Source organism: Pantherophis guttatus, chromosome 2 (assembly GCF_059756535.1).
Source record: "Pantherophis guttatus breed Tessera chromosome 2, ASM5975653v1, whole genome shotgun sequence".
NCBI lineage: Eukaryota > Metazoa > Chordata > Lepidosauria > Squamata > Colubridae > Pantherophis > Pantherophis guttatus.
The window spans coordinates 183162924-183187644 of record NC_142064.1 but is presented as its reverse complement, the minus strand read 5'-3'; the positions used below and the strand labels follow the sequence as shown (position 1 = coordinate 183187644).

The 24721-nt window shown below is 38.5% G+C and overlaps 1 protein-coding gene across 10 annotated transcripts in view; it reads left to right on the top strand.

Annotated features, from left to right (window-relative positions):
* ABLIM3 (actin binding LIM protein family member 3) overlaps positions 1-24721 on the top strand; it is a 171182-nt gene that overhangs the window by 126228 nt on the left and 20233 nt on the right. For 3 of the 10 annotated variants that reach the window (XM_087887395.1, XM_087887396.1, XM_087887394.1), the window contains exons 7-15: positions 8907-8994; positions 12612-12670; positions 13413-13484; positions 14050-14205; positions 19103-19132; positions 19597-19726; positions 20444-20542; positions 22665-22694; positions 22786-22836. In XM_087887395.1, the coding sequence (XP_087743521.1) occupies positions 8907-8994; positions 12612-12670; positions 13413-13484; positions 14050-14205; positions 19103-19132; positions 19597-19726; positions 20444-20542; positions 22665-22694; positions 22786-22836 (715 nt within the window). The remainder of the gene's footprint in view (positions 1-8906; positions 8995-12611; positions 12671-13412; positions 13485-14049; positions 14206-19102; positions 19133-19596; positions 19727-20443; positions 20543-22664; positions 22695-22785; positions 22837-24721) is intronic. The other 7 variants (XM_087887404.1, XM_087887397.1, XM_087887400.1 and 4 more) reach the window with 5 other exon arrangements.

Sequence of the window (24721 nt, the reverse complement as noted above, 5' to 3'; positions counted from 1 at the left end):
AACTTGCCAAGGATCTAGTCACTTAATTTAGTACATACTCCAAAAAAATTCTTGAAACTCATTGCATGTTGGAAAAAAGCCAGGTATTTAGGCTTAAATGTTGCTTGTTGGCAGTAATTTGATCATGCTTTCATTTTCCACCTTTCTACCCAAGACAGTCAAACCAAGATAATTTGGAGCAGGTTTTAAAAATAATTCTGCCAAGTGATTGCATTCAGAAAGGTGCTCTTGAGTTGCATTAAGACTTCCAACTTCCTAAAATTGCATCGGCTTAAGACAGAGATGCCCTGAAAGGTTTTCTGGAACAGAAAGTAGGTTAAAGGACAACTGGATAGCACTTTTAATTCAAAAGGATTTTCACTCCAGATCTATTTTCTTCAGTCATGCACTATGGCTAACAGTTGTTTCACGGAAATGGGAAAAGCTAATGAAATTGTCTTTAAGATAAATCTTAGAAAGAAATTGTTACACATGGATTCATTCTAGACATGTTTGTCTTTTCTGTACATTACTGAGTGGGTTTAACCCGTTGACTGATAGTTATCTTTGTTCAATTATGTGCTGGCCTTTGAAATTCCAAGACCTTGATCAAGGGAAACTACAAAAATCATCATGATAGGAGTAACTCCAGGTCGGTCTGCAGGTAGCCTGCAACTTGGTATGAAATCAGGAGGTATGTTTGATATGTTACATAGGAAAATCTACAAAGACCATAGGGTAGTTTAGAAATCCCATGGGCAAGATTCAACCTATCTTTGGAGACATTCGTGACTGAGTTATTTTATAGTCCCTTCCAGGAGTCTCATGGACTACAAGCTCAACTTCTCGGGATTTTTCCTGATTGTGCTGGTGGAAGCATTTAATTTCTAAGTCAACTAATCATGATTATAAATCAAACCGGATGGCAGGATACTATAGAATATGATACCTACTGAGTGCCAAGATTCCTGATTTCCCTCAAGATAGGCAGCTGCTATTTTCCCTTCTCCTCAATGAAACAGGGTATGAAAGTCTTCTATTTCAACCATAATCAGTCTTCATATGTTTAAGCCTCTGGCTGTCCCAGATGGCTTTAAGCAGTGTAGCCAGCGTAGAAGATTAATGAATCTTAAACGATGACACACCTCTCCCACTTTGAATTATAATTAGCAGTCTGTCTTCACTGTTGGCAACATCAGACTCATACAATGGCCTGTAATTTTCATCAGTATAAAATAAACAAGATTGCTTGTGGTTTGTTCAAGTGGGCAGTTGCATCCCCTTCATGATCAAACTACCTCTCATGATGGACCTTTAGAGGGTGATTAAAACAAAACCAAAATGCAACCACTTATGATACTTTGCCAGGTAGCTGAGAAGTTAAGCTGTCACCAGCAGTCGGGCAGCACATAAATTTAATAAATGATGGTGGGCTGCCCAGATGTTTAGACTGTATTTGACATTTTTTTTGTCCACCTAACAAATCCTTCCGAAGGACCTAGGATAAGCAGATTTTGTTGCTTAATAATGTTAAAAGAAATGCTGCAGGATATAAACTTTTGCAAGAAAAGCTGCCCTTTGCAATTGACTAATGGTGGTTTTGTCAGTGCTGATGGTGTTCAGATAGTGCTTCAGATGTTTATTATTAGTTACATTATTGCTGAATTATAAATTCACAAAAGGTAAACTGAATTCTATGTGTAAGATAGCTGTATTATGAAGTTCATTTGGTCTTTCATGGAAGGTTTTAACTGGCTGCAATTGGATAAAATGAAAAACATTCAGGATTAATTCTGTGCATGTTCACCTAAAGATAGACACCAATTCAATGGCTTTACATTTTAATGCTATATACTGCAGCCTGCTCCGCTCATATATTCTAGGTACGTCATCAGCATTGTCTATCAATCAAGAGGCAGAAATATTTTCTGATCTCATAATCTACAAAGCTGGATTGCCCGATATCTTTAGTTGCAGGACTCCTTTTGAGAAGGTCATATTGGTGCATTGGGTGAATGCTTACATCATTTGTTTTTGAAAATATTCATTCACACAATGTGTGTCTCACTACAGCTATTCCATACATCCAAATGGTGAGAAAAACACATTTTATATTTTGTATCTGAGACAAAAATAGTTTAAATAAAAAAAACCAATGTCTCTCTTAAAGCTCAAGACTAAGAAATTGGAAGGACCAAAGACTAAAAGGAACTATATTTCCTGGTAAATTATATACATCAACTATACTTATAAGAGTGTAACACCATAGTTATAGCAAGGCCAGCTGTAACCTATATTTTTGTGGCTAAATAGAAATTCTTTTCAGAGATGGCAATAGATCTGCCAGGCATCTATTTTTATCTTTCTTTATTTAGATATTGATGGTACCGATGAGGATTCTTCCACAATTTAATCCAGATTGAGCCACAACTTTTCCTCAACTTTAGGATTCCTGTGATCAGAAAAGAAAGTTGCGAATGGAGAACTTAGTCTTCTGCCTTCATGGAGCAATGCAACAATGCTTTGACACACTAAACAATGGCAAAGAGAAAACATAAAAATGTGAATGCTATTGCACTGGTAAAGTGAGGACTTCTGTTTTCATAGGAAGACTAGAAGCTTGATACTTGAGCCATTGAGCTGTTACCTGCATCCAGTAGCTCATTGGATCAGGCTGTAATTCCCATAGGACATTTTCATTTTCTTCTGTGGATACCTCCTAGCCAGCTTCCTTGAGACAATTGCATTCAGCAACAACAATCTATTATGAGATTGGAGACTATATTATTATAGCGATGGTCAAATCCAGCAGTGGCTCACCTAGTAAAATCTCATAAATCTCAGTGGAGTTTTAGAAGATGCATGAATTAGAAAAAAACATGTCTCTCTCAAGGCACTGAAATATTTATGAAGGGGGGGGAGTTGAGAGAGAAAAAGAGAGACATTTGTTGCTTTCAGCTGCAAGTGTTTCAATGATTCATTCACTCCATTTGCATGATCACCATTGATTTCCAAATTTCCGCCCTTTCAAACTATAAAACTGTGAGGCAGAGACATCAGATAATGCAGCTGCCTGAAATGCTTTGCTTCGTTGGTTTTTGAACAGCTCAGCCTTTTTTCTTTTCTTTTTTAAATAAGTTGAATGAATCTTACATTATAGACAAATTGACTGTAGAGAATGCCTAGAATAAAAAAAATAGGCTGGCATTTCTGGACAATGGGAAGTGGAGAAAGAAGTTTTTGTCTGATCCATAAAAATATGTTTGCTTTGGGTGTAAATGGGGATAAGGCAGGGCTGGTGTTACCTGCAGAAAAACAAAGGAAGCTATTGCAGCATAGCAGTAATCAGAAAAAATAATAAACATGAAATATGGGTAATGTAGAAGTGATTAAAGAAATCATATCTCAGTCATCAGAAATGTATTGCTGATGCTCATTCCCCAAATTATCCAGGTAAGACTGGCAAAAATTCAATCTCTGTTATTAGTTTAAACAATGAAGCCTGCTGGACAATTTGTTTGATACAATGAAAGGAAACTCCTGATGATCCAGAAGTTAATTGTGGTTGCTACCACGCCTTTTCTTCTCAAAAGCCTAGTGAAACAAATGCTATGTCACATTATTGCATGCAAGGTTTCTCCACCGCTATTCCAGTTCATTAGCCCTCACATTCAAAAGAAGTGGAAGTTATGAATGAGATTATGTATTTTAGAAGGAATTAGAAATTCCTTCTAAAATGCATAATAAGAAGGATAGATTCCTTCTATCTTCACAATGTTCAAGTGTCCCTTTTCCTTTGTGGATTAGGATTGGAATTAGAATTGGATGAGTTAATTAGATTTATTCTGTATCCACTTCTGTCTAAGTTTGCATTCCAAAGCTGGTTTCCTAGCATCCTTGCTTGTCCTTCTTATTCAGTGGAGTTCTTGGTGTTGGGGACATGTCTGGAAGATTAAAATACATTTGAGTACCTAATTGCTAATTAATAGTTTATATATCTCTTTTTTTAGCTATTATTATTTTGTTTTTGACATCATTGTTGTTTACAGTACACTAGCAGAATCACATTATTTGAGGTGGGCAGGCCTATAAATGCTTTTAATTCATTAATTAAATTGGATTCCTACATAGATCTTGTTACTGAACTCCCTCCAGACAGCACTTTCCTGGAGCAGTGATAGAATTGTTAGTCAGAAGGAGAAAAAAGTAATTTCTTTAATAATTTACATTACATTGGCTATTTCCCCATCCCACTCCAGCAACTGGATCACTCTTTATTTACTAATATTGCTCATTTATAGCGGCCAATATTAGCGTAAGGACTGTCCAAGTTCCTGAGCTTGTAGATGTGGCAATATTTCATGCATCCAAACTACTAGCATCAAGTATATGTAAGAAATATGCTCATTCAAATACAAGTTGCTGTTTAGTTCATAATCATATTCTGTCAATGCGCACCTTTTTATTTTATGAGTAAAACTGAATAAACCATGATTTCTCAGCTTGTACACAAGGAAAGCTAGGCTCTTATTTGAATGATCACTAATTTGAACCAGCAATAAAGTAGTAAATTCTTGCAAAAAACAAAATTGCAACAGAACAAAGCTGCATCAGTAAGAACTGTCTGGGTTAATTAGATTCATGGTTGAACGGGCAATAACCACAATCTTTTTCGAATAGCAAAATTGGGGATAACTTTTTGATGGGAAGCATTTACTGCCTTTCAGAAAAATCCCGGGGTGGAATCCCAATGACTTTGATATTATTGGCACATGATCATAAGATAGATCAGGAAAGAGATTGCTGTTCCTGTCAATGGAGATTTTCTGTCATCCTGCTTATGGTTGGTCCAAAGGTGCTTCCCCCCCACCCCCCAAAAGGCAACTGGAGTGAGCTGAAGAACCTTCTTGGATGAGAAGCAAAATGTCTTCAAAGAAAAAACAAAGTCCATTTGCCTTTTTGGGACAGATTGTTATACTGTAGAGGCAAATCTAGATGTGTGTCACTGACCTGAAGCAGAAGGCTAGTTTTCATAGGCTGAGAACCAAAATATTATTGCAGGGCAGCAAACTTTTATTCATGCTTTTGGCTAGCAATATTATGACTGAACTGACAAGGAGTACTGAGCTATTGCTAACAATCTGACCAAGAATTCTGCAGATGTGAAACTCAACCCTCTCTTGAAACAATTATTCAAGTCAATTCTGGCCTTAACTTCAAAGTTCCGTCTCTAATTAAAGGCCACAACTGTCCTTTTCTTCCTGGTACTCTTTAATAATCTCTTATTCTTTCATTATCATCATCATCATCAATGCAACGATCACCACCATTATTATTTTCCTGTAAAAGCCCCTTTAGGAGTCGTTCTTTGCATGGAGTAAGTGGTGAGGGTAACAAGTTAAACCAGTGGCTGCAACTGAGCTGTGGTGCTCAGAAAGCATGTCTGTAATTGAAATCCAAAATTCCTTTTGAAAGGAAACAAGATACCAATTAAACCTATTATCTTTGTTAAAGAGCAGAGAGAACACCCTTGATACATTGCAAGTGGGCGAAATAATAGGCTGTTATTTCAGTATCAGAGTCACTGAAGGCAGCAGAAAAAGTTGCCTTCTTACAGGAATGGCTCAAGAGACAAATAGGACTGGACACTTTTTATTCTTAACTCAACAGCAGATCGCTCCACTATCCTGAAACAATGACAGTTTACTTAATGACAGCTTGTAAACAGGCCTGTCAAACTATTCCAGGGATAGCTTACATTTTCAATATCTCTCTGGACTTGATCATGCTGTTACTCAGGCCAGCTCTAGCAAAGTCATTAGATAGAAATAAGTGGAAAATTGGTCGAAAATAATGGCCCCTTTAATCAAAGTGACAGCACTGGGCACTTGGCCTCTCCCTACAACAGTGTTGATACCAGGGTGGATCCAGTAAACTGTCACTCATTGTAATCCTTGGGTGGCTCCATTGATTTCAAAGCCATCTGCGCTGATAAAAGCTTGAAATACAACTTTAGGGTTTCTATGACTCGCCACTATCCTGATGCCATATTTTATACCAAACTTACATCCAGTGTCTCAGGTATAAGACATGATTACATGTAAGAACTAGGATTGGTGCAGAAGAACCCCTTTACATTTTGTCTACTGCTTATTTCAGTTGTCTTGGGAATATGTGTATAATTTCCATGTATGGTTTGTACCTTTTATTAAGACAGTTAGTACTCAATCATTGAGCTATGTACCTTAGTTCTTACCAATTGTACCATATATATTTTTAAAAAAACAACAGCATTCTCCAAAGATGCTTTTTCTATCTGATTTTAGGTTAAAAAAAAGGCAGATATATTTGGCACCAATTTGGGGCTTCTCCAATAGTTTGTGTTCCATCGGAGAATTGTATAAAGTAAGATGAAGGGAGATGCTTGTTAGTTGAGATTGATAGAAACATGGTTAGGGAATCCCTGTTTATATTGAATAAGTTTAATTTGTGTAATTGTATGTGAGAATAACCAAGAGGGACTAGGAGAAGCAGTGCTGCCTAAGGAATGATCCAGACAAAGTGGGTGGAGAGAAAGACTCTGCAGTTGCTTAGAGAGCTGCAGTAAGAACTTTAGGATTCTGTTAATATTGCTTTTCAATAAAATAAAATTAGCTCATCTGGTCGTGTTCCCTGTTGGATTTATCTGAGAGTGCTGACTTCAATATTGCTAGTCTGAAAGTACAACTCTTCCACCATCTTTTTTTTTTTTTTTTTTTACAGACTGACCAATTCGGGCAGGTTTTTACTAAATTTCTTTCTCTACCCCGTTTTTTAAACTAGATAAACTCCTTCATATATTGTCGGACTATATCTTTATATCCGTAAAACATTTTAAAAAATATCCATGACATACAGATTAACAAGCTATTTAAGTGAGGACTTGATAACATAGCAGTTAAAGCAATATGTAGTTGGATCAGAAATCAGACTCAAAAGGTTCTCATCAACAACTCCTCTTCAAATATAGAGGTGTATGTGGAGAAGTTCAGTCTTAAGTCCTCTACTCATCAATATTTTCATCACTGATTTAAATGAAGGAGTGGGTGGAATATTATCAGATTTGCTGATAACAGACATTTGGATTGGAAGGCAGAAATATAACAAAATGATCTTAATAGGTTAGAAAAATAGGCTGAAAATAACACAATAACATATAACAGAGACAATGGAAAGTTCTGTACTAATGAAGCAAGACTAAAATGAGTAAGTATATGATGGACACTTAGCTTACTAGCACTGAAAAAAGATTTTGTACTAGTACTCAAATCAAACTGGATATGAATCAGCAGTGTGACATGGCTGTAAAATAAAAAGAAAATAAACAAAATACAATATACTGGAGTATACTTTCCAAATGATGGGAAGTAATAGTTCCACCTAATTCTGCTTCAGATAGACCCATCTTGAATACTGTGTCTAGTTCTGACCACTATGCTTTAATAAATTATAAAATTTTCTGAAAAGAGCACAAAGAGGACTAGAAGCTAAATCCCATGAAAGGAAGTTGTAAAAACTGGTTGTCTTAAGCACTGAGAAAAAACTATCGAAGAGGAATGAAGTAGGTCTCTTGAAAGGATAATACATAGAAGAAAGTCAGGACCTATTCTTCCTTATTCCAGAGTGAAGGACACAGAATTATGGATTTAATTTACAGCAAATTCCAATTGAATGTTAGAAAATATTTCCAGCAACAACAGGAGTTTCACAGTGGATCTGTCCCAAATTTAAATGGCTCTTTAAAATGTTATGATTTTCAGCAATATTTGATAATAGCCAAGATATTTTTTTTACTGATTAAAATATTCTTTCAAACAACACAAAATATAATGATAAAAATAATATTGTTAGGAATAGAATTATGCAGATAAGGGAATATCAAAATAATATAACTCAAAACCCCTCTATTTTCCAATGTTACAATTCCAATGCTATGGCAATGTTTTCTGTTGCAGAAAATGTTCTGTTGTGTTCTGTTATGATGATTGCAGGCTTCAGGTAATCTTTAAAAATCATATGAGTACAAAATGAAACAGGCAACAAATCTATTGAAAAGGAATCGGGGGAAAATAAGAAAGTGAAAAATTTATGAATGCATATAGCTCATGTTGTTCCAGAAGCATAATAAAATGTAACATTAAGTCTTGCACAGAACAATCCACTTAGATTGGTACAGGATTCTAGTCTCAAAATGCTTTGATATCTCTGAATTTTCCTGCAACAAACCACATGGTGGGAATTTGGATGAAATTATAAGAGAAGATGGTAAAAAATTGGAAGCCTTAAAACTAAAAGCAAATTTCAGGGGAATCAGGTTATTTAGTTACTTCAGTGTTTATACTTTAGAACAAATCAAGCCAATAGATCCATTAAAATATTTTAAAAACTTAAACTGAGAGATATAGAAAATGTAAAATATTAGTATTATAAATTACAGGGAATTCAAAGCCGTATGGCAGAGTCTATTGTGGAGAAGACAAATTTAGCACAATAATGGAACCGCTGAAACCATTTAAATTTTCTTAAAAATAAGAGGAGGCATGTTAATAATTAGGTAGTATCATATAATTATAAGTGGTACATCTCCTTGATTTGAAACAGTATTTATAGCAAGATTATCCTGATGTTTTATGAAAATCTAGCAACAAACTTTAATGTGTGGTTGGAATATAAAGTCATAAAAGGTTTTTGGGCAAAAATCTATAATAAATACAGCCAATCAATCATGTGAGATGGGAAAAAATGACATAAATTACAGAATTACTGCCAAATTTCGATTCCTCTAAATCAAAGAAACATCACTTTTCCTAGACAGTCATGTGTTTGGCTAGAACATTGGCATGTGGATATTTTGTTCAACAACTCTTTGTTCTCACTGATTTCTGTAGGCAGGAGGAAAGCACTATCATCCCACTTGTGCCAGATGTGTACGATGTCACCAGATGTTCACAGAAGGGGAAGAAATGTACCTCACAGGTAGGAACACCTATTGGAGGCAAAAGATCTCATCAAGAATTAAAAAGTCTGCCTCTAATCCATAGGAGGCAAATTTAATGCTTGTCCTTGCAACTTAATCATGATAGAAACATATTTTAAGAGCCATGCTGGGCCTCTCTGAAGAACATTCAGTTTTTCATTGTGATAGACTCAGGTTTTATTAGCGAGAAATGGATTAATCTTCTCTAAACATTACATGTGACTGGAATTCGTATTATCAATCCCACTTCAAGGAGAATGTGTTGAAATTTTCAAACAGAAGGCATTTGACTGAACTTAAAACAATATTTTAATTTTCTGATTGCAACAAGCTTAGTGTATTCACATGTTCATGGAATATCTAGTTGCAATAAGAAACGAGATGACTAGATCTTAATATAAGGTTAGGATGTTCTCCTCCCTGTTCATCTATTTTCAGCTTAGAGAGGGAGTCTCATAGATAGTTGTTTGGTGTTTGACATTGTGAGTCACTAATTACCCTTTGTATATCAACATTAATTGCTGGGCTGGGTTTTTTCCCCCCACCCTCACACTCCAGGAACTGTTGGCTTAGTTGCTGGCAGCTTTCTGCGTGGGATGGCAATTAACAATTTGTTTGTTTTAGAGGAGTGGAGGCATCATTAATGGCTCCTTGGCTGATCAACTAGTAGGAAGCCTACCACAGTGATGGGCATGAATTCTCCAAACTGTTGCACCTGTCCCATGACTGCATGGCCTTAAAGGGCATCTAAAATTGATCCTGTGAGAAGATGGAAAATGGTGGGGATGATAATTGTTGGAGAAGGTAGAGGTTTATTCTTCTCCTTATGATACTGGGGTGATTCCAAGGATAATAAATAAACAAATTGCTCTCAAAAATAGCTCCCCGTTTTGCTCGTCAGCCATCTAAGTGGAACTTGACAGCAAATGTCAGGTATGTTAATGTTATATTGGTGTAATTTGACTCAATTAAATTTAGAAACCTCCATGTTCAAAGAAGCCATATTCATTCCCTCCTCTATCCTAGAACAAACAAGAAGAACAAGGGTAGCCAGAGCAAACTTGGAACACATGTATGCATTTCTGTCTAAAAGGAATAAAGTCATAGCAACAGAAGCAACAGGAAGGGACCAAGATGGAGGATTTCTAATAGAGAATAATTAGGACTATTTGAGAATTGTTCTAATGTTGGATTAATATCATATCTGGGCTCTTCTACATAGTCACTGATGTTACTTCCCAAGCCAGTATTTGCCATCCTCAAAATGCTCATTACTTCCCATGAGCTGATCATTGGCCGGTGAGAGAGAAATAAGTTCTTGTAGAATTCTCTCCATCTTCCTCTAATGTTCCTTGTTGCCTCCTTGTGTTTGCCTTCCCAAACAACAATCTGGTCTTTAAGAAACACAGTGAATGGGTGCCAAGGTGGCTTGATCTTAGCAGGGAAAAAGAGAACTCAGGAACAGGATGAGGTAAAAGTTGCTCCCTTTGGAAAACCACCTGCTGGACAGCTTCAGGGTTAACACTTTTCTCCCAATGGAGTTTCCTACATTGCCACTGAATCAGATGTTACTCACCTCCTCAACAGAAGGTCGATGGGAACACAACATATGTGATCCTGGGTGGGACACAAGCCATAGGTGGAGGAGCCTTCTGTTACATTCAGAGAGAATTGGCAGACTGTCCAGAAAAATTATTTTCATCTCTTGCAATCCAAAACAAACTTTTCAGGCTGTAAAAATGGGAGCTGGCTTTTCCCTTCTCTTCTTTTTTCTTTTCTTCTCTCTTTTTTTTTTTTTTGTTCTGTCTCAAGCAATTCATTCAACTTAAGAGTCTCTGAAAAATTATCCAGGAGGACGAAAAAGTTCTCTGGGTGAACACAGAGAAGCCTATCTAATTCAAACTGTATAGAGATCTTTGTTCCCATAAGACAAGGAAAAAAAAAAGGAGAATGTTTGTGATGCTACAATGACCTCTATTATCACACAACTAATTTTGAAATTTAATACACTGAAAATATTCCAAAGAAGATGATCTGGCCACAATCTTGAAATATGTGATGTGATAATATTGTATCCTCATTATATTTCTTTCTAGAATCCTTCAAGTGCAGATGATAATACAAATCAATAAAGCCCATAAATTAAAATCAGGGAACACCATCCCTAAATCTGAAAGCATTCTCTCTCTTATGGAGTTCAGAAACACGAGGAGAGGCTAGAAAATGGGCATCATTAGATTGACTATTATTCATTAGATACATACATCAAAGACACGACATGAATAAACAAAAGAAAAATATATGGATGTGAAATGTATGTAAATAAATATTCTGCCAACAAGGTTTATCACACTGGTTTTTTTTTACACATGATATTGTCTATTCTTCTCAAAGCTAGCTTTTACATAAATCATTATTACTAGACCACCCTAAGGGCATTTTTATTTATGTATTTATTTTGCTTATTCATATTAGGTCTTTGATTCATTTTTCTATCTCTCAACACACCTGATTCTTCTCTATTGTTCAGCTTTTTGTTCCCATTTCCAACAGGCAATATGGCCAATTTGGAAAATATCCAGGAGTAAAGACTGATTCAAAGTTGATCTAAACAATTAGTACTCAGATGTATTTATATTACAGCCTTCCATCAACTTTTCTCAGTCAGTCAGACCTAGAAAAATGTGATAAGCCCAGAGCTGTGAGGGAGAGACAAACAACAAAATTAAATTCCAGTGGAAGAGAATATATCTTGTCTGGCTACTGTGGTTGGGTAAGAAAGCATCTATAAGCAAACAACCAAGCTCAGAGACCACCAAGAACTCCACAATCAAATTAAGCTGCACACCTCCAACAAAGATGGCATTTTGTATGAGGTCATTAATTCATATTCTCCTCTAAATGGCCATCCTTGATTATTTTATACACCAATAAGGGAACAGTAGCTGTGAACAGTATCAAAAATTCAGTATTTTGTTCATTTCTTCCAATTACTGAGACCTAAAACTCTCGAACCATTTGACAGCATTTATTTGTTTGCTTAATGCTACATTGGCAATGAACGCTCCTAGTTTCTCCATATTCCCCATATAATGTCAACTAGCAAAAAGGTGAATGATCAGCCTTCATTCTTCTTTGCATTATAAACAGAGAGATTGTGCCTTAATAGCGTTTCCATTTTACCAATAATACTGATTTTTACAGCTTAGCAGTGTCAAAAACCATGTTACGCTCCAACATTGATCAACTGGAAGGGGTTATTTTCATTCTGAACTGGGCTATGTTGAGGACAACTCTGGGTTACCTTGAAAATGCTTTTAAGGGTCTGAGGAATTAAAATGATGACAGTGGGCAAAGGACCAAGTTTTCCTAGTGCCTGTTTGCAATTCAAAACCAAAATTCAAACCAAATGAATCTTTGGAACAAAAATACCCATGGCATTATCAGCAGACAAAAGTGAATGGATCTTCTTGAAAAAAAGGAGAACTGCTTATAAAAGAAATATTTCTAAATAAACATTTTGATGGTATTGTTTCTTTACAATCTTAGGTAATGTTGGGTAGGGTAGACATGCAGATGGGCAGCTTGTAGTTCTGATGCATGTTCTCCTTTGCAGGTTCAGAAGTATGGCATCCTATCTGCAAACAAGCAGCAAGAGCAGAAAAAAAGCTAAAGGTAAACTAGGGGAAGAGTAATTAGCCAAATTTTACTCATGGATGCTGGTATTAGCTAAATAATGATACTGCAAGGGGGAAGCCAGATTCACTTAACAACTGTGGCCAGAAAAGTTGTAAAATGGGGCAAAACTCACTTAACAAATGTCTCATTACAACAGAAATTTTGGGCTCTACTATGGTCATAAGTCAAGGACTACCAGAACTGTGTCTCCTCAATAGTATCCAAGAAAGAAAACAAGTGACATTTCAGCGTTATACTCAATGATTGCCAGTGGCATGCAATGAACTGGAGAGCACAGGTGCCAATTGGTTGGTTTTTACCAAATGTTACTGGAAAGTAACATACTGCAAAAGGAAAGTTGATGACAGGCTCATCTACACTACAATATCTTGTTAGGCCCTCCAGCATACTAGCTTTAATTGAAAGTAATTGAGGGAGATGTAAGGTGTAGTAACTGATAGCATTGGTTGGAACATTTAATTTTGAAATTGAGTGTTCACGATATGCATGGAATGAGGAAGTGAGCTAGCAGCTTAGAATGGCAAGTAGCAAAATGCAGCCAAATATATACGATAGGGATTAAGGCTTTTTGAGCAGAAGGAAAAGTACAGTATGTGACTTTTTTGCCATTACTATATTGGCAACTCTGGTCAGCATGAGTTGAAGTCTTTCTTCAATACTATGTGTAAGCAAAGTCTTGGAAACTTTAACAGTATCTTGTCGGTTTCTGTGTACACAGCACAGAAGAACGTCAGAGACATCCATATCCCCTCCTGGCTCCAGCATTGGTTCCCCCAACCGAGTCATTTGTGTAAGTATACACAACATGGGGCAGAAGCAACATGGAAAACTGAAAATTGAGGTTGGCAGCCCCCCATAAGATTAATTTGGAAATGCATGCCCTGTGAACCCCAGAGGAGATGAAAAGAAGAGATCAACCAATAAAATAAAATATCTATTGAGGATTGTTCCCTTTAGACTTGGAACAGATTTCCAAGCCAGATATGTGCCAAGGAAAGCATTTGGCAAATTCAGCCTGAGTTGTCTGTTCCCATCCCTGAATATCTGTCTGCTTAATGCCACTATGCCTTTGAGCATCCTCTGCCTTACAGAAGTACTCAGATGCATGTAGTCAAAGCAAAGCCTGACACCACTTTCAATCCTGAGCCAACTGCTCCTTCCCACTTCTTCTGCTTCTGGCATTCCCTTCAAAATGCCTTCCTTTCTTCTTTTCGCCTTCCATCACAAATATCTGTCCCTGTTTTGTTCAGAAGTTTCCTTCAACCTTGCATTCTGATGTAATCTTTCTCTTTGCATTTCAAGTGCCTGTTCCTTTTCTTTCTGTGGTTGTCTATTGTATCTTTCCCTTTCCATAGGCTAAAGTGGATAATGAAATCCTTAATTACAAAGATTTGGCTGCTCTTCCCAAGATTAAAGCCATCTACGAGGTGCAACGCCCTGACCTCATTTCTTATGAGCCCTATCACAGATATACTTCGGATGAAACACTGGAGAGATATAGCTATGGGGAGGTACAGTTTCTAAGGCATTTCACCTGGATTGTACACAATGAATGACGTCTCTGTTGGAAGCAGAGACTTGTCTCTATCCTCTGGCTGTAAAAACCCATTAATTTCAATGAGATTCAGAATAACTATCTCTTACTCCAAAAAAAGAAACATCTAAAATAGTATCCAGGTGAGACTGGTCTGATAGATAGAGTAGAGAATAGGTTCTACTATTTGCATGGAAAACACAAAAGCCCTTTCCAAATATAAGTAGATTGGAAAGTGGACTGAAGACAAACATTAGACCATTGTTTATTTAATCATAGTTGGTTACTAAATCTTAAATATATATATATATACAATGCCTGGATAGACAGAACATACGAAAGCAAACCAAAAAAGCCACCTGGGGAATTTGCATATTACTCATTTAGAGTAACATCTGGCTAAGGATGAATTAAATAAGAATTCGCTTCTGGTTAATAGAACAAGCACAAAACATTATCCCTCAGTTTCAAATGCACCTGGACAACTCTTATGTCCAACACGTCAATGCCTCCTTGAACTGAGAAGGATGGACGTCTCAGTGGGTGCAATGGGAAACGAGGCAGATATGCTAGTGTGAATCTGTACTTTATGGGGCTAGAGATCAGATTCTGACCTACCTGGAAATGTTACTGCATTTACACCTGGAAATGTTACTGTTATCTGCAGTCTGTCTGTAAAAGCTTTTGCGTTTGCTTTAGGTTACTGATGGGGTATATGTCTAGGCTGAGCCAGTCCAGTGTCAGCCTTCTGGCTTCTGCTGAGAAAAAAAGGAATGGATAATTAAACGGAGGGGTTTCTGACAGAAGCATACCGGACCTTTGGCAGAAGACAGCACTTTTGGTCTGCTACAAAGCAGCGGGATTTTTAGTATAATTGGCAACCACCCTTTATCAGAAATATTTCATAGCAATAAATGACTGAAGCAACAAAATAATACAGCTCCTCCTTTGGAAAGGCAGTGAAAAACTCAGGCCAGAGACCCCATGTTAACTGACTCCTTATTAATCATCAAATCACAAATTTGTTAAGCTCCTTATCTCAGTTTCTCACAGAAGATATCCATTGATCCAGCTGCACTCCTATATCTCATTGGGGACTGGAAGCATGATAGAAAGAATCAATGAGTCCTATGTTCCATCTTTCCCTGGCAAATGAAGGCATGACCTTCACTCCTGGACAATTTTTGGAATTACAAAGAAGTGCTATTAGTAAGGCACGAGGCTTTTGTTTTAACATCTCCAAGGAAGCCAGGATATTTTTAAATCAAGCACAATGGAACATTTGGAGAAACTTAAAGCAGAGCTTGGCAACAACAGTATTCTTGTTTAAAATATTGTGCAGAATGGGAGATATAGCTTTGTTTTTATATCTATAAACACTTACATAGTTACATTTTAACCTATTGTATTGAGGGTTACCCCCTGAAGATTATACAGAAGCTACAGATGGTACAGAATGCAGCCATCCATTCAGTTCTAGGGGTCCCTAAGTGACTCATGTAATACCACTGTTGCACAAGCTGCACTGGTTGCTGGCCAATTCAAGGTATTGGTTAGGACCTTTAAAGCCCTTTATGGCATGGGTCCAAACTACCGAGGAATTGTCTCACTTCAATGGTATTGGTCTGCCCCACTCCTTCTGGAAAAAGGGACATGCTTTGGACCCCATTGGAGAAGGAATTCTGCCTGACAAGGGTCTGGGAGAAGGGCCTTTTCTGCTGTGGCTCCATCCCTTTGGAACACCATGCCGCTTGAGATGAGATCCACCCTCACCCACTTGGCCTTCTGAAAGAGTCTCAATTCCTAGCTCTGTGGATCAGCCCCAATGAGGGCATTCTGTGTTGGAGGAATGTTGGTTAGCAGACTAAAGAGAAGATCCCACCTCCACCCCATAGTATTTTCTTTCTTTGACTTATTTAATCTCTGTTTATTTTAATATTTAATCTTTTGTACTTTTGTTTCATAATGCTTGTAAGCCACCCAGCATCGCTTGACAGTGAGATGGGCGGCATATAAATTAAATAAATAAATGAACAAACAAATAAAATATTTCATTATATTTCTCCATACAAAGTTTACATTTTATGCAATATGCTTATACGTAACAAGTGTAATCAAATTTTCAATCCATTGAATAAACGGAGCCATACCTTTATCTTTCCAATGTTGCAATATGAGTCTTTTAGCCACAGTAAGGGCACAGAGAATGCATTACGTTGTCCAGTTGTCCAATTCAATGGACAGGGAATAGATCAAACTTGATAGGTATTGCAACAATGCTAACCCAAACACACCCCGATGCTACTTTTTCAGTAGTTATTCAAGTATCTAGTTTCCCCAAAAACTCTTTAGAAGACATAGGCTGGCCTTGTCTCTAGGAGTTGGCTCTTCCAGAGAAGATGGGTTGACACATTGAAGATTCATTCTCAGAGTCCCCAATGTCAGTGGGATGAGAGCAAGCTTTTTCTACCTTATTAGGTGGATGCATTCCACCAGAAAAGGCAATTCCACACACATCCATGTCCTGAACCATAAAGGACCCATATGTCTAACAACTTCAATTCCATCCAGAAACCTGCCAGGAACTAATGTAGCTTCCAAAGTAATGGTGTAACATGGGTGAACCACAGCACACACCTTGATACTCAATCCACTGCATTCTGAACCAACTGTAGCTTCTTAAGAACAGTCTGATGTTCGGCAAATTGCAGTTATCCAAACATGAAAAAAGCATAGGTAATTATCGTCAAAGCCTCCCAAGCTAGGAATGACAGTAAGTGATGCACAAGATAGTGCTGTACAACAGTCTCCTAGTCATGGCCTCTATTTGCTCTTCATACAGAATTGTATGTCCTAAAGAACCCAGATTATAGATGACCTCTGCATAGGGGAACACAAAGTTGTCCAATGCCAAGGATGGAATTCTATTTAAATCCCTCAATTTCTAAACCTATAGTCATGCTCTCTTGCTGGGATTGAGACTAAATCCATTTTTCTCCATTCAGTCCCCAATAGCCTCCAGGAACTGGGAAGAATCTTAACATCTCCTGTTCAGCCCAAGGTAGCAATGTAAAACTAAGTATCATCCATATAGTGGCCCAATCCTAGTGGCATAATAAGAGGATCAAATTATAAGACACCCCATAAAGCAGGGATCAACTTCATCAAGGGCTGCCTCAATCACTAAGTTACTGTCAGACATTCTCCACTCTCCTGTTCCCACCCTCCAGCTCTTGGATAAAGAACAGGGGGATTGGGATGGTGGATAGTTACATACTCAAGTGCTGACTTCTTGAGTAGGGGTTGCATCAGAATCTGTTTCGTACCTATCTAGACATTTAACTACTTAGTCTATTTTTCTGCCTTCCTCTCTGGAGGTTTTCGGCCACCTGGAGCAGCAGGGATCTAATCCACAAGCGGCAGAGTTGATGTCACAGAAGACTCTGTTTCCTTCATTAGGATCTATGGGAAACGTTGCTCTTTTGCCACTCATCCAATCATGGTGTAGGCTTGATGGTGTAGGCTTGAACCTGAACACTTAATCTGTATGCAGTTGTAGTGACTTCTTTGCCAGCACTACTTCAGCTGCCTCTTCTGCCACTTCAGAATGCTTCTTATTTGCACAGCAATGCAGATAGGCCTCACTTACTGATTGCCTCATTTAGCAATCTTTTGAAATTATGATAGCCCTGAAAAGGCAATGACTTTTTCAGGCATTTATGACTGTCACAAGATGTTGTGGTCAGACAACTGCCATTTGTGTGCTTTGCATCTGGTTTCCAATAAATAATAGACAATGGGGAAGCCAGCAGTAAAATCACAAGTTGCAGTCATGCGATTTCTCACTTAACAAGCTGTGGTAACTCATTTAATGACTCAAATGGAAATGAAGTCATAAGTCTGCCACAATTACATGATATCTTGCTTAATGACCGTATCACTTAGTGACAAATTGTAGTCATTAAGCAAGGACTACCTGTGCTCTGGACTATGCCTGTAATTTAAATGAACCAGTTTGGTGCAATCAGACCTTCAGAAATGGTCTAAGGATTTTCTTTAAAAAAAAAGTGATGCCACCTAATATTTCGCCTTTTGCTGTCTATTTCTGTATTTGAGCTAGTCCTACTTTTCCAAAGTAAATTTATACTAAAGACATATTTTAATATTTTAAGGAGGAGCATCTTAAATGAACTTGTAGGCAAGTTTCTGCGCTAGTTTCAAAAATACGATTAAGAGGGAACCATGCAAATATTTAATTTCTACATGTTTGTCATACACTGCTAGGAAGGTGTGAGTCTGATACAAAAAAGTTGTGGCCCTCCATTGTTCTCTTACATTCACAGATCAGCCCTTGTCATATTTTTCCACATATAATTGCTCAAAGAGAATCCCTCAAAGCTTTATTTCTTACCTTATAAACTGAGTATAATATCTTAAGTCCTTTTGCATTACTTTTAAAACTAGGTTTGTTCAAAGGCAAAAGATTTGGTTTTCAGTGACTTAAACCATTGTAAAATGGAGAATCCAGGAGAAGAGGGCTCGATAGCACCTGATTAATCTAGATTAATCCAGGCAGGCACACACATCCCTTTGAGGTGACAAGAATATAATCGAAGGGAAGTGAAACCCTGAGCTGCCTTTTCTCACAACAATGGGAAAAGTTATGGGATTGATCTCTTTCTTTGGCGTTTTGGAATCTCTTTCTCCCAGATTTCTCAATGCCTTGGCAAATTCTGAGAAGGTTGTAGTTTGGGGGAAGATGAAATGACTTGTGGTACAGAAACATTAGATCAATTCTCTAATAACCAATTCTCTCTTTCTTTTCCTGCTCTTTATTCCCTGGCGGCTTGTCTCTGACCTTCTGTCACTTGTAGTCTCTTGGAACCTTGTCTCCATATTCTCAGGTAATCACACAACGCTTAAGACTAATTGGGGGTTTACATAGCTAGGGTTTGTATTGCTGAAAGAGAACTTGAGGAGAGCTGGGTTTGGAAAAACCTGTGGAAGGCCAAGGAAGCTGATTTAGCTTTACTGCTAAGCCTTGAGGATATAAAAGAAGTCTCCTCTCCCCCACTCTCTATGAAATGAAAAATGTTCTCAGCCAGGGGTAGGTTCTACTTACCTTTACTACCAGTTCGCAACGGGGCCGCTCACGCTTGCGCTTCTGCGCATGTGCAGATCGCAATTTATGACGTCGAGGCGGGTGGGTGGAGCCTTCTGCCGATTTTACTACCAGTTCTATAAAACCGGACAGAACTGGGAGCAACCCACCACTGCTCTCAGAGGGCCAGGATGCATGCTAATGTACATACACCTTGACCCTCCTGGGACTGGATCTTTTATGAACAAAGTTTTGCATTTTTTGCAGGATATTTATGAGAGCATGGACATCAGGCAGAGGCGAGCATCCAGCCCAGGCTACATAGATTCACCCACCTACAGTCGCCAAGGCATATCTCCCACCATCCCACGCTCTCCACATCATTATTACCGCTCAGGTAGGGCATGGCTGTCTCCATCAGGATTCAAATAAAGACATTTGTCCAACGGAACTCGGCTTTAGCACATTCAAGGGACACACACATGCTGCCAAAACATTTTCTATATCCAGAACAGGCTGAACATGAAATCAGAGAGACAAGGAGGGTCCCACACAGGTACAGTGTCGTCCATTGCATAGGATCCATCTTTAACAGAATGGTAGGCAAGTGCCTAGCTCTGGTTTTTTTTACTTTCTTTGGGATACGAATGAGTTGTGATGAACTTCACTCCGTTGTCATGCTCCGTTTTCTTTTTTCCTAAGCAAATTCAGAGTGGCAATTCTGTGGCAGAGTGGAAATAGAAAGAAGCAGATGACATGGGAAGCAGCAACTATAGATGTGCAAAATACTTGTCCTGAATTCAGGATGGGTTCTTCCAACCGATCCAATAGTGTTCTGAGCTAGGAACAGCCCTTTTGCCAGCTGAGAAATTTGTTTCAAATTCAAAACCCGTGTTATTTTGAGTTTAAAACACTTTAGGAATGATTGGAACAACCCAGGCTTCTTGTTATGTGTACAAATCTTCACCATTATGATCATCACCTCCCTCCACCTATGTATTCCCACCATAAATTCACAGATGGCTTACTAATTTTCTAAAATACTGTTTTTAACACCAATTTTCCTCTGCCTCTCTTTTCTTCTCTGCTGCTCCCTCCAATCTGCTCTTTCAAGGGACAGAGAGTGGGCGCAGCTCCCCCTACTATAGCCAATTAGATGTGAGGTCTTCTACACCAACCTCATACCAAGCTCCTAAGCATTTCCACATTCCAGGTAGGCTCTGGAGGCCTCTGGGCAGCCAGTGAAGGAGTGCTATATGGGATCTTTTTTGGTTTTTTTAGTCTGCATGCTTGTGCCAAGGATGTTATTTGCATGAGTAGTGCTGTTGCCAGCCTAAGGTAAGCTGGCCGCAGCAAGCTACAACTGCATGGTAGAGGCCATCCATAAACAAGACCTGCAGCCTTCTCTCCTTCTCCTCTAAAATCTCCTTCTCCTCTGCCCTGCAGCTTCTTTCCCTGCACAAAGGAAAGACTGTCTTCTTCCTTGCCTTGCCTTCTCCTACCTCAAGGACCAGAGAGCAAAGCTTGTCTGTCAGCTAAGAGCTTTTCTACACCCCACAACTTTGACACATAATTTATCTTATACTCCTCCTGCTCCCCTCAGGGCCCGCTGCACCCTTCCCCCAGATCTCTCTGGACTTGCCAGGTGACTGCTCCCCTCCAGCAGAGACCCAGGTAAGGGCCACTGCCCACCCCTCCTGCAGAGGGGGAGGGAAGGAAGTCAACCTCTGTCTCTTATCAGTGTGGAGGTAGAGACCTGAATGCCCTCCCCACTTGCCTGCCTGCACAATCTGCAACCAGCTTTGCTCACAAGATAAATTGAGCCTCATTTGTTTGGTCAAAACAAATAAAGACCATTCCTGTACCAAAGCTGGCAGCTGTGGGAGCCCTCCTTCATTCACTCTAGAACAGGAGTCCTTGGACTCTTCAGTTCAATCAATCCCTTCATGAAGTTATAGATTGTTCATCAACCCTCAAACATTTATTATATTAATATAATAATTAATTTATTAATTTAATAAATACTAATTTAACTAATAGTACTATGAATAATAACAATAAAAGTAAAATAATAGTAATGGTTAGACCCACATTAACTACTTTGGAGAACCCTGATCTAGAATTAATGCAAGTTAGGATTGAGATCTATTCCTTTGATACACATCTTCCTACCAGAATGAAACCTCAGTCCACTTTCTAGGTTTCGCTCTTTGTCTGTACTGATAACTTTGGGCCAATGACAAAACCAAGAAGGTGGCTCCATTCTGGCAGTTTAAAGTTTGATCTAGACACGGAAGAAGAAGAAGCTCTTTGTTTTCCATGGATTCCATTAGCATCCATTAAGGTCACATATGAAGAGTCAGTCAGCTGATAAAGTTCCTCTTTGGGATTTGATTATTTTTCATTCACTTCCTAATCAAACTCCAGATGGATGTTGGTCCTTGTAGAAATACTTGAAATTTATAGTTTGGGATTAAGTATTTCCACATGTTTGTTGCAATTTCTTGACCTTAATGTATTCTGCAGGGAATCTCCAGAGATACATGGAGCAGGAAGGTGAAACTGACCTGAATTAGGCAAGATCAGCAGATGTAATTGGCCTGAGTTGCCTTAATTGGCCTCCTAGAATTTTCCTTGCCCTAGTATTTCCCTACTGAAACAGGCATTGTGATGGCTACTGCTCCTGTAGCTTTTGCTTGTGTCTTTTATGGATGGTCCTTTTGCCTATACATTGGATCAGCCCATCAGTAAGCTTCTGTGCTAGTAGCTCCTATTCCCAGCTTGCTTTGCTTCTCTCTTATTTGAAGAGAATATGGCTGACTCCTGGATGAGGATGGGTTTTTGTCCCTGAATCTCTAGGTAACCAACTCATAAATCATCCTGTGCCATTGCCAGACAAGGAGACAATGGCCATTAGTACTCACCAAAGGAGGCCTTCCTATCTCTCGAGCTGAGGCCAGCTACCAACTGTGCTAGAAGGAAAGCTGTCTGCCTGACCCTGCATGCTGTCATTAGTGAGCATGCTCACCGCATGACCTCTTGTGCACGCACATTCACTGTCTTAAAGCTGTTGAAATAGCACACAAAGAGGATTAATTCCTTCTCCCCCCCCCCAAACCATCTCCCAACCTAAGTTCACTCGGCAGGTATTTAAGATAGGCTGTTTTATCTTAAGATGGGAAAGTACTGAGTAGTAAAGTAAGCAGGCAATGTAATCTTGGACAGGCAATTTTATTTGCAAATCTGATGGTTCCTGTGCTTAGTATAGGGATCATGCTAACCTTTTCTATATCATATATGTTTTTTACTTGTGCTGCCAAAATGATACGGAGAAGATTCCCACCACCCCTCTTCAAGAATGACAGGCAGGTTCCTGTATCTCTAAGCTACACACTCTGGCTCCTCCCTTTTGCTATCTCCTTCTTTCCTTCATTATTTTTCTTTCTTTACCTCCAGCTGCTGCAGAGAGTAACATCTATCGGAAACCACCCATCTATAAAAGACACGGTACAGTTTGGGCATGGCTTTAACATATATTTGGGCATGCAACTTAGAATAAACCAAAGTTCTGCTCAGGTCTGGTGGTGTGCATTGGAAGTGGCTCGATAAACTATACAAAAGTTGATGGCACTGCCAGACCATCGACATAATAGACTTTGAAAAGAAGGAAAGTATAATGGCCTTTCAGAAACCTGAGATGAGGATTGAGCAGAAAAGTTTGGCTTGCGTAATCTCTTATCTTATCTTAGGGTGCCTCCATGCGTTCAGAAAAAGTAAACCCTCAATAATGTAACTCATGCAGGCAAATAGCACGTTGCTTTTAAAGTGTATAATTCTCATTTTCAATTAACTTTTAAAACATAAGGATATCAGCTGGAGCAGGTCCATATACTTACTGAGATCCTTTAGATTTGTGGTTGTGCTACTACTACTACTACTGCTGCTCCTTAGCTTGAAACTCTGCAGGGTGTGAAAATAGATGGAGGGAAGAACAAGAACCAAAGGGAGCAAAGTATTTTACAAAAGGAGCTGAAAAAAGAAGAGTAGGGGGGAAAGGGAAGGCAGATTGAGAACTTTGGCAAGAGAGAAGAACCTTTGAACAGCAAAGTGAAAAATCGTGAATAATTATTTTAGAAAACAACAAAAAAGTATTCGTGGAAGGGGGTTGACAACCCTACAGGATTTTAAATCTACACATTAGGGGGTTTATATAATTGTGTACAAGAAACCAAAGTATGTTACATAAAGGAGTGTCACAAGAAGTCAGAGTAATGATAGGAGTGCGTGATTTGGGCAGCAAAATGTCAGATAAGTATTGAGAGATCAAGCTGAGATCATGGGAATCAGAGTGAAGTCTGCAGTAATCAACAAAAGAGATGTCCAACACGTAGAGTTTCAGCCAAGAAGATGAACTAAAAGAGTCCCATTGTTTTAATATTGTGTGCAAATTCAGAAGTGACTTAGTTGTATGATGAGCTAAACATAGGAGTACAGAAGAGAAATGAATTTCAATTTTTTTAAAAAGGCTCTAGGCTGGTTTAAGGAGATAGTTGGATATAATGGCTTCTATATTAAAAAGAGAGAGAAGGAATGGTAAGTCCAAATTTGTACTTGAAAAATATATTGAAGCGAAAATGTCACAAAGTGAATAATATATGAACCTCGCTGTACTTTTCTGTGGCATTATCTTAATGTATTAATGTTTAAAAGTACAAGCCATATGAATCTATCACAGATCTTTAAAAATTGCTATAGCATCATCAGATATCTGGCTATAAATCATCAGATATCTATCGTATAAAACTCTTTGCTGCTGGAGCAGTTGAGAATAGGCACAAAACATTCATAGGGGCCTCCACTCATTTATCTCTAATTTGTACCAGCCTACCCTCCCAACTAAGCAGAAAATGCATGTCTGTTTACAAGTCCTTAGAAAAGCGTAGCATAATTCTAAGAATCATTAATTTAGAAGACTCATAGGGTTTGAAGAGTAAAGCTTAAGCAAAATGTTTAGCAAACGATATAAAGAATTGTATGAATCATGATTACTTGGCTGCTTTTGAAGACCAATGAGCACCACCAGAGTATCCAGTCCAATTCTCTGCCTTTTACTGTTTGTAAAACAGGCCAGAAACATAGTTTGACTTCAGGTTAGGATGCAGGCACAGATCGTGCAAAAGGCACAAGGCTGGATTTGCTTCAAAGCTGGGTATCCCATACTCTTGTTGCAGTGGTGAAATCCAAATTTTTTTACTACTGGTTCTGTGGGCATGGCTTGGTGGGCATGGTATGGTGGCATGGTGGGCGTGACTTGGTGGGACATGGCAGGGGAAGGATACTGCAAAATCTCCATTTCCACCCCACTCCAGGGGAAGGATACTGCAAAATCCCC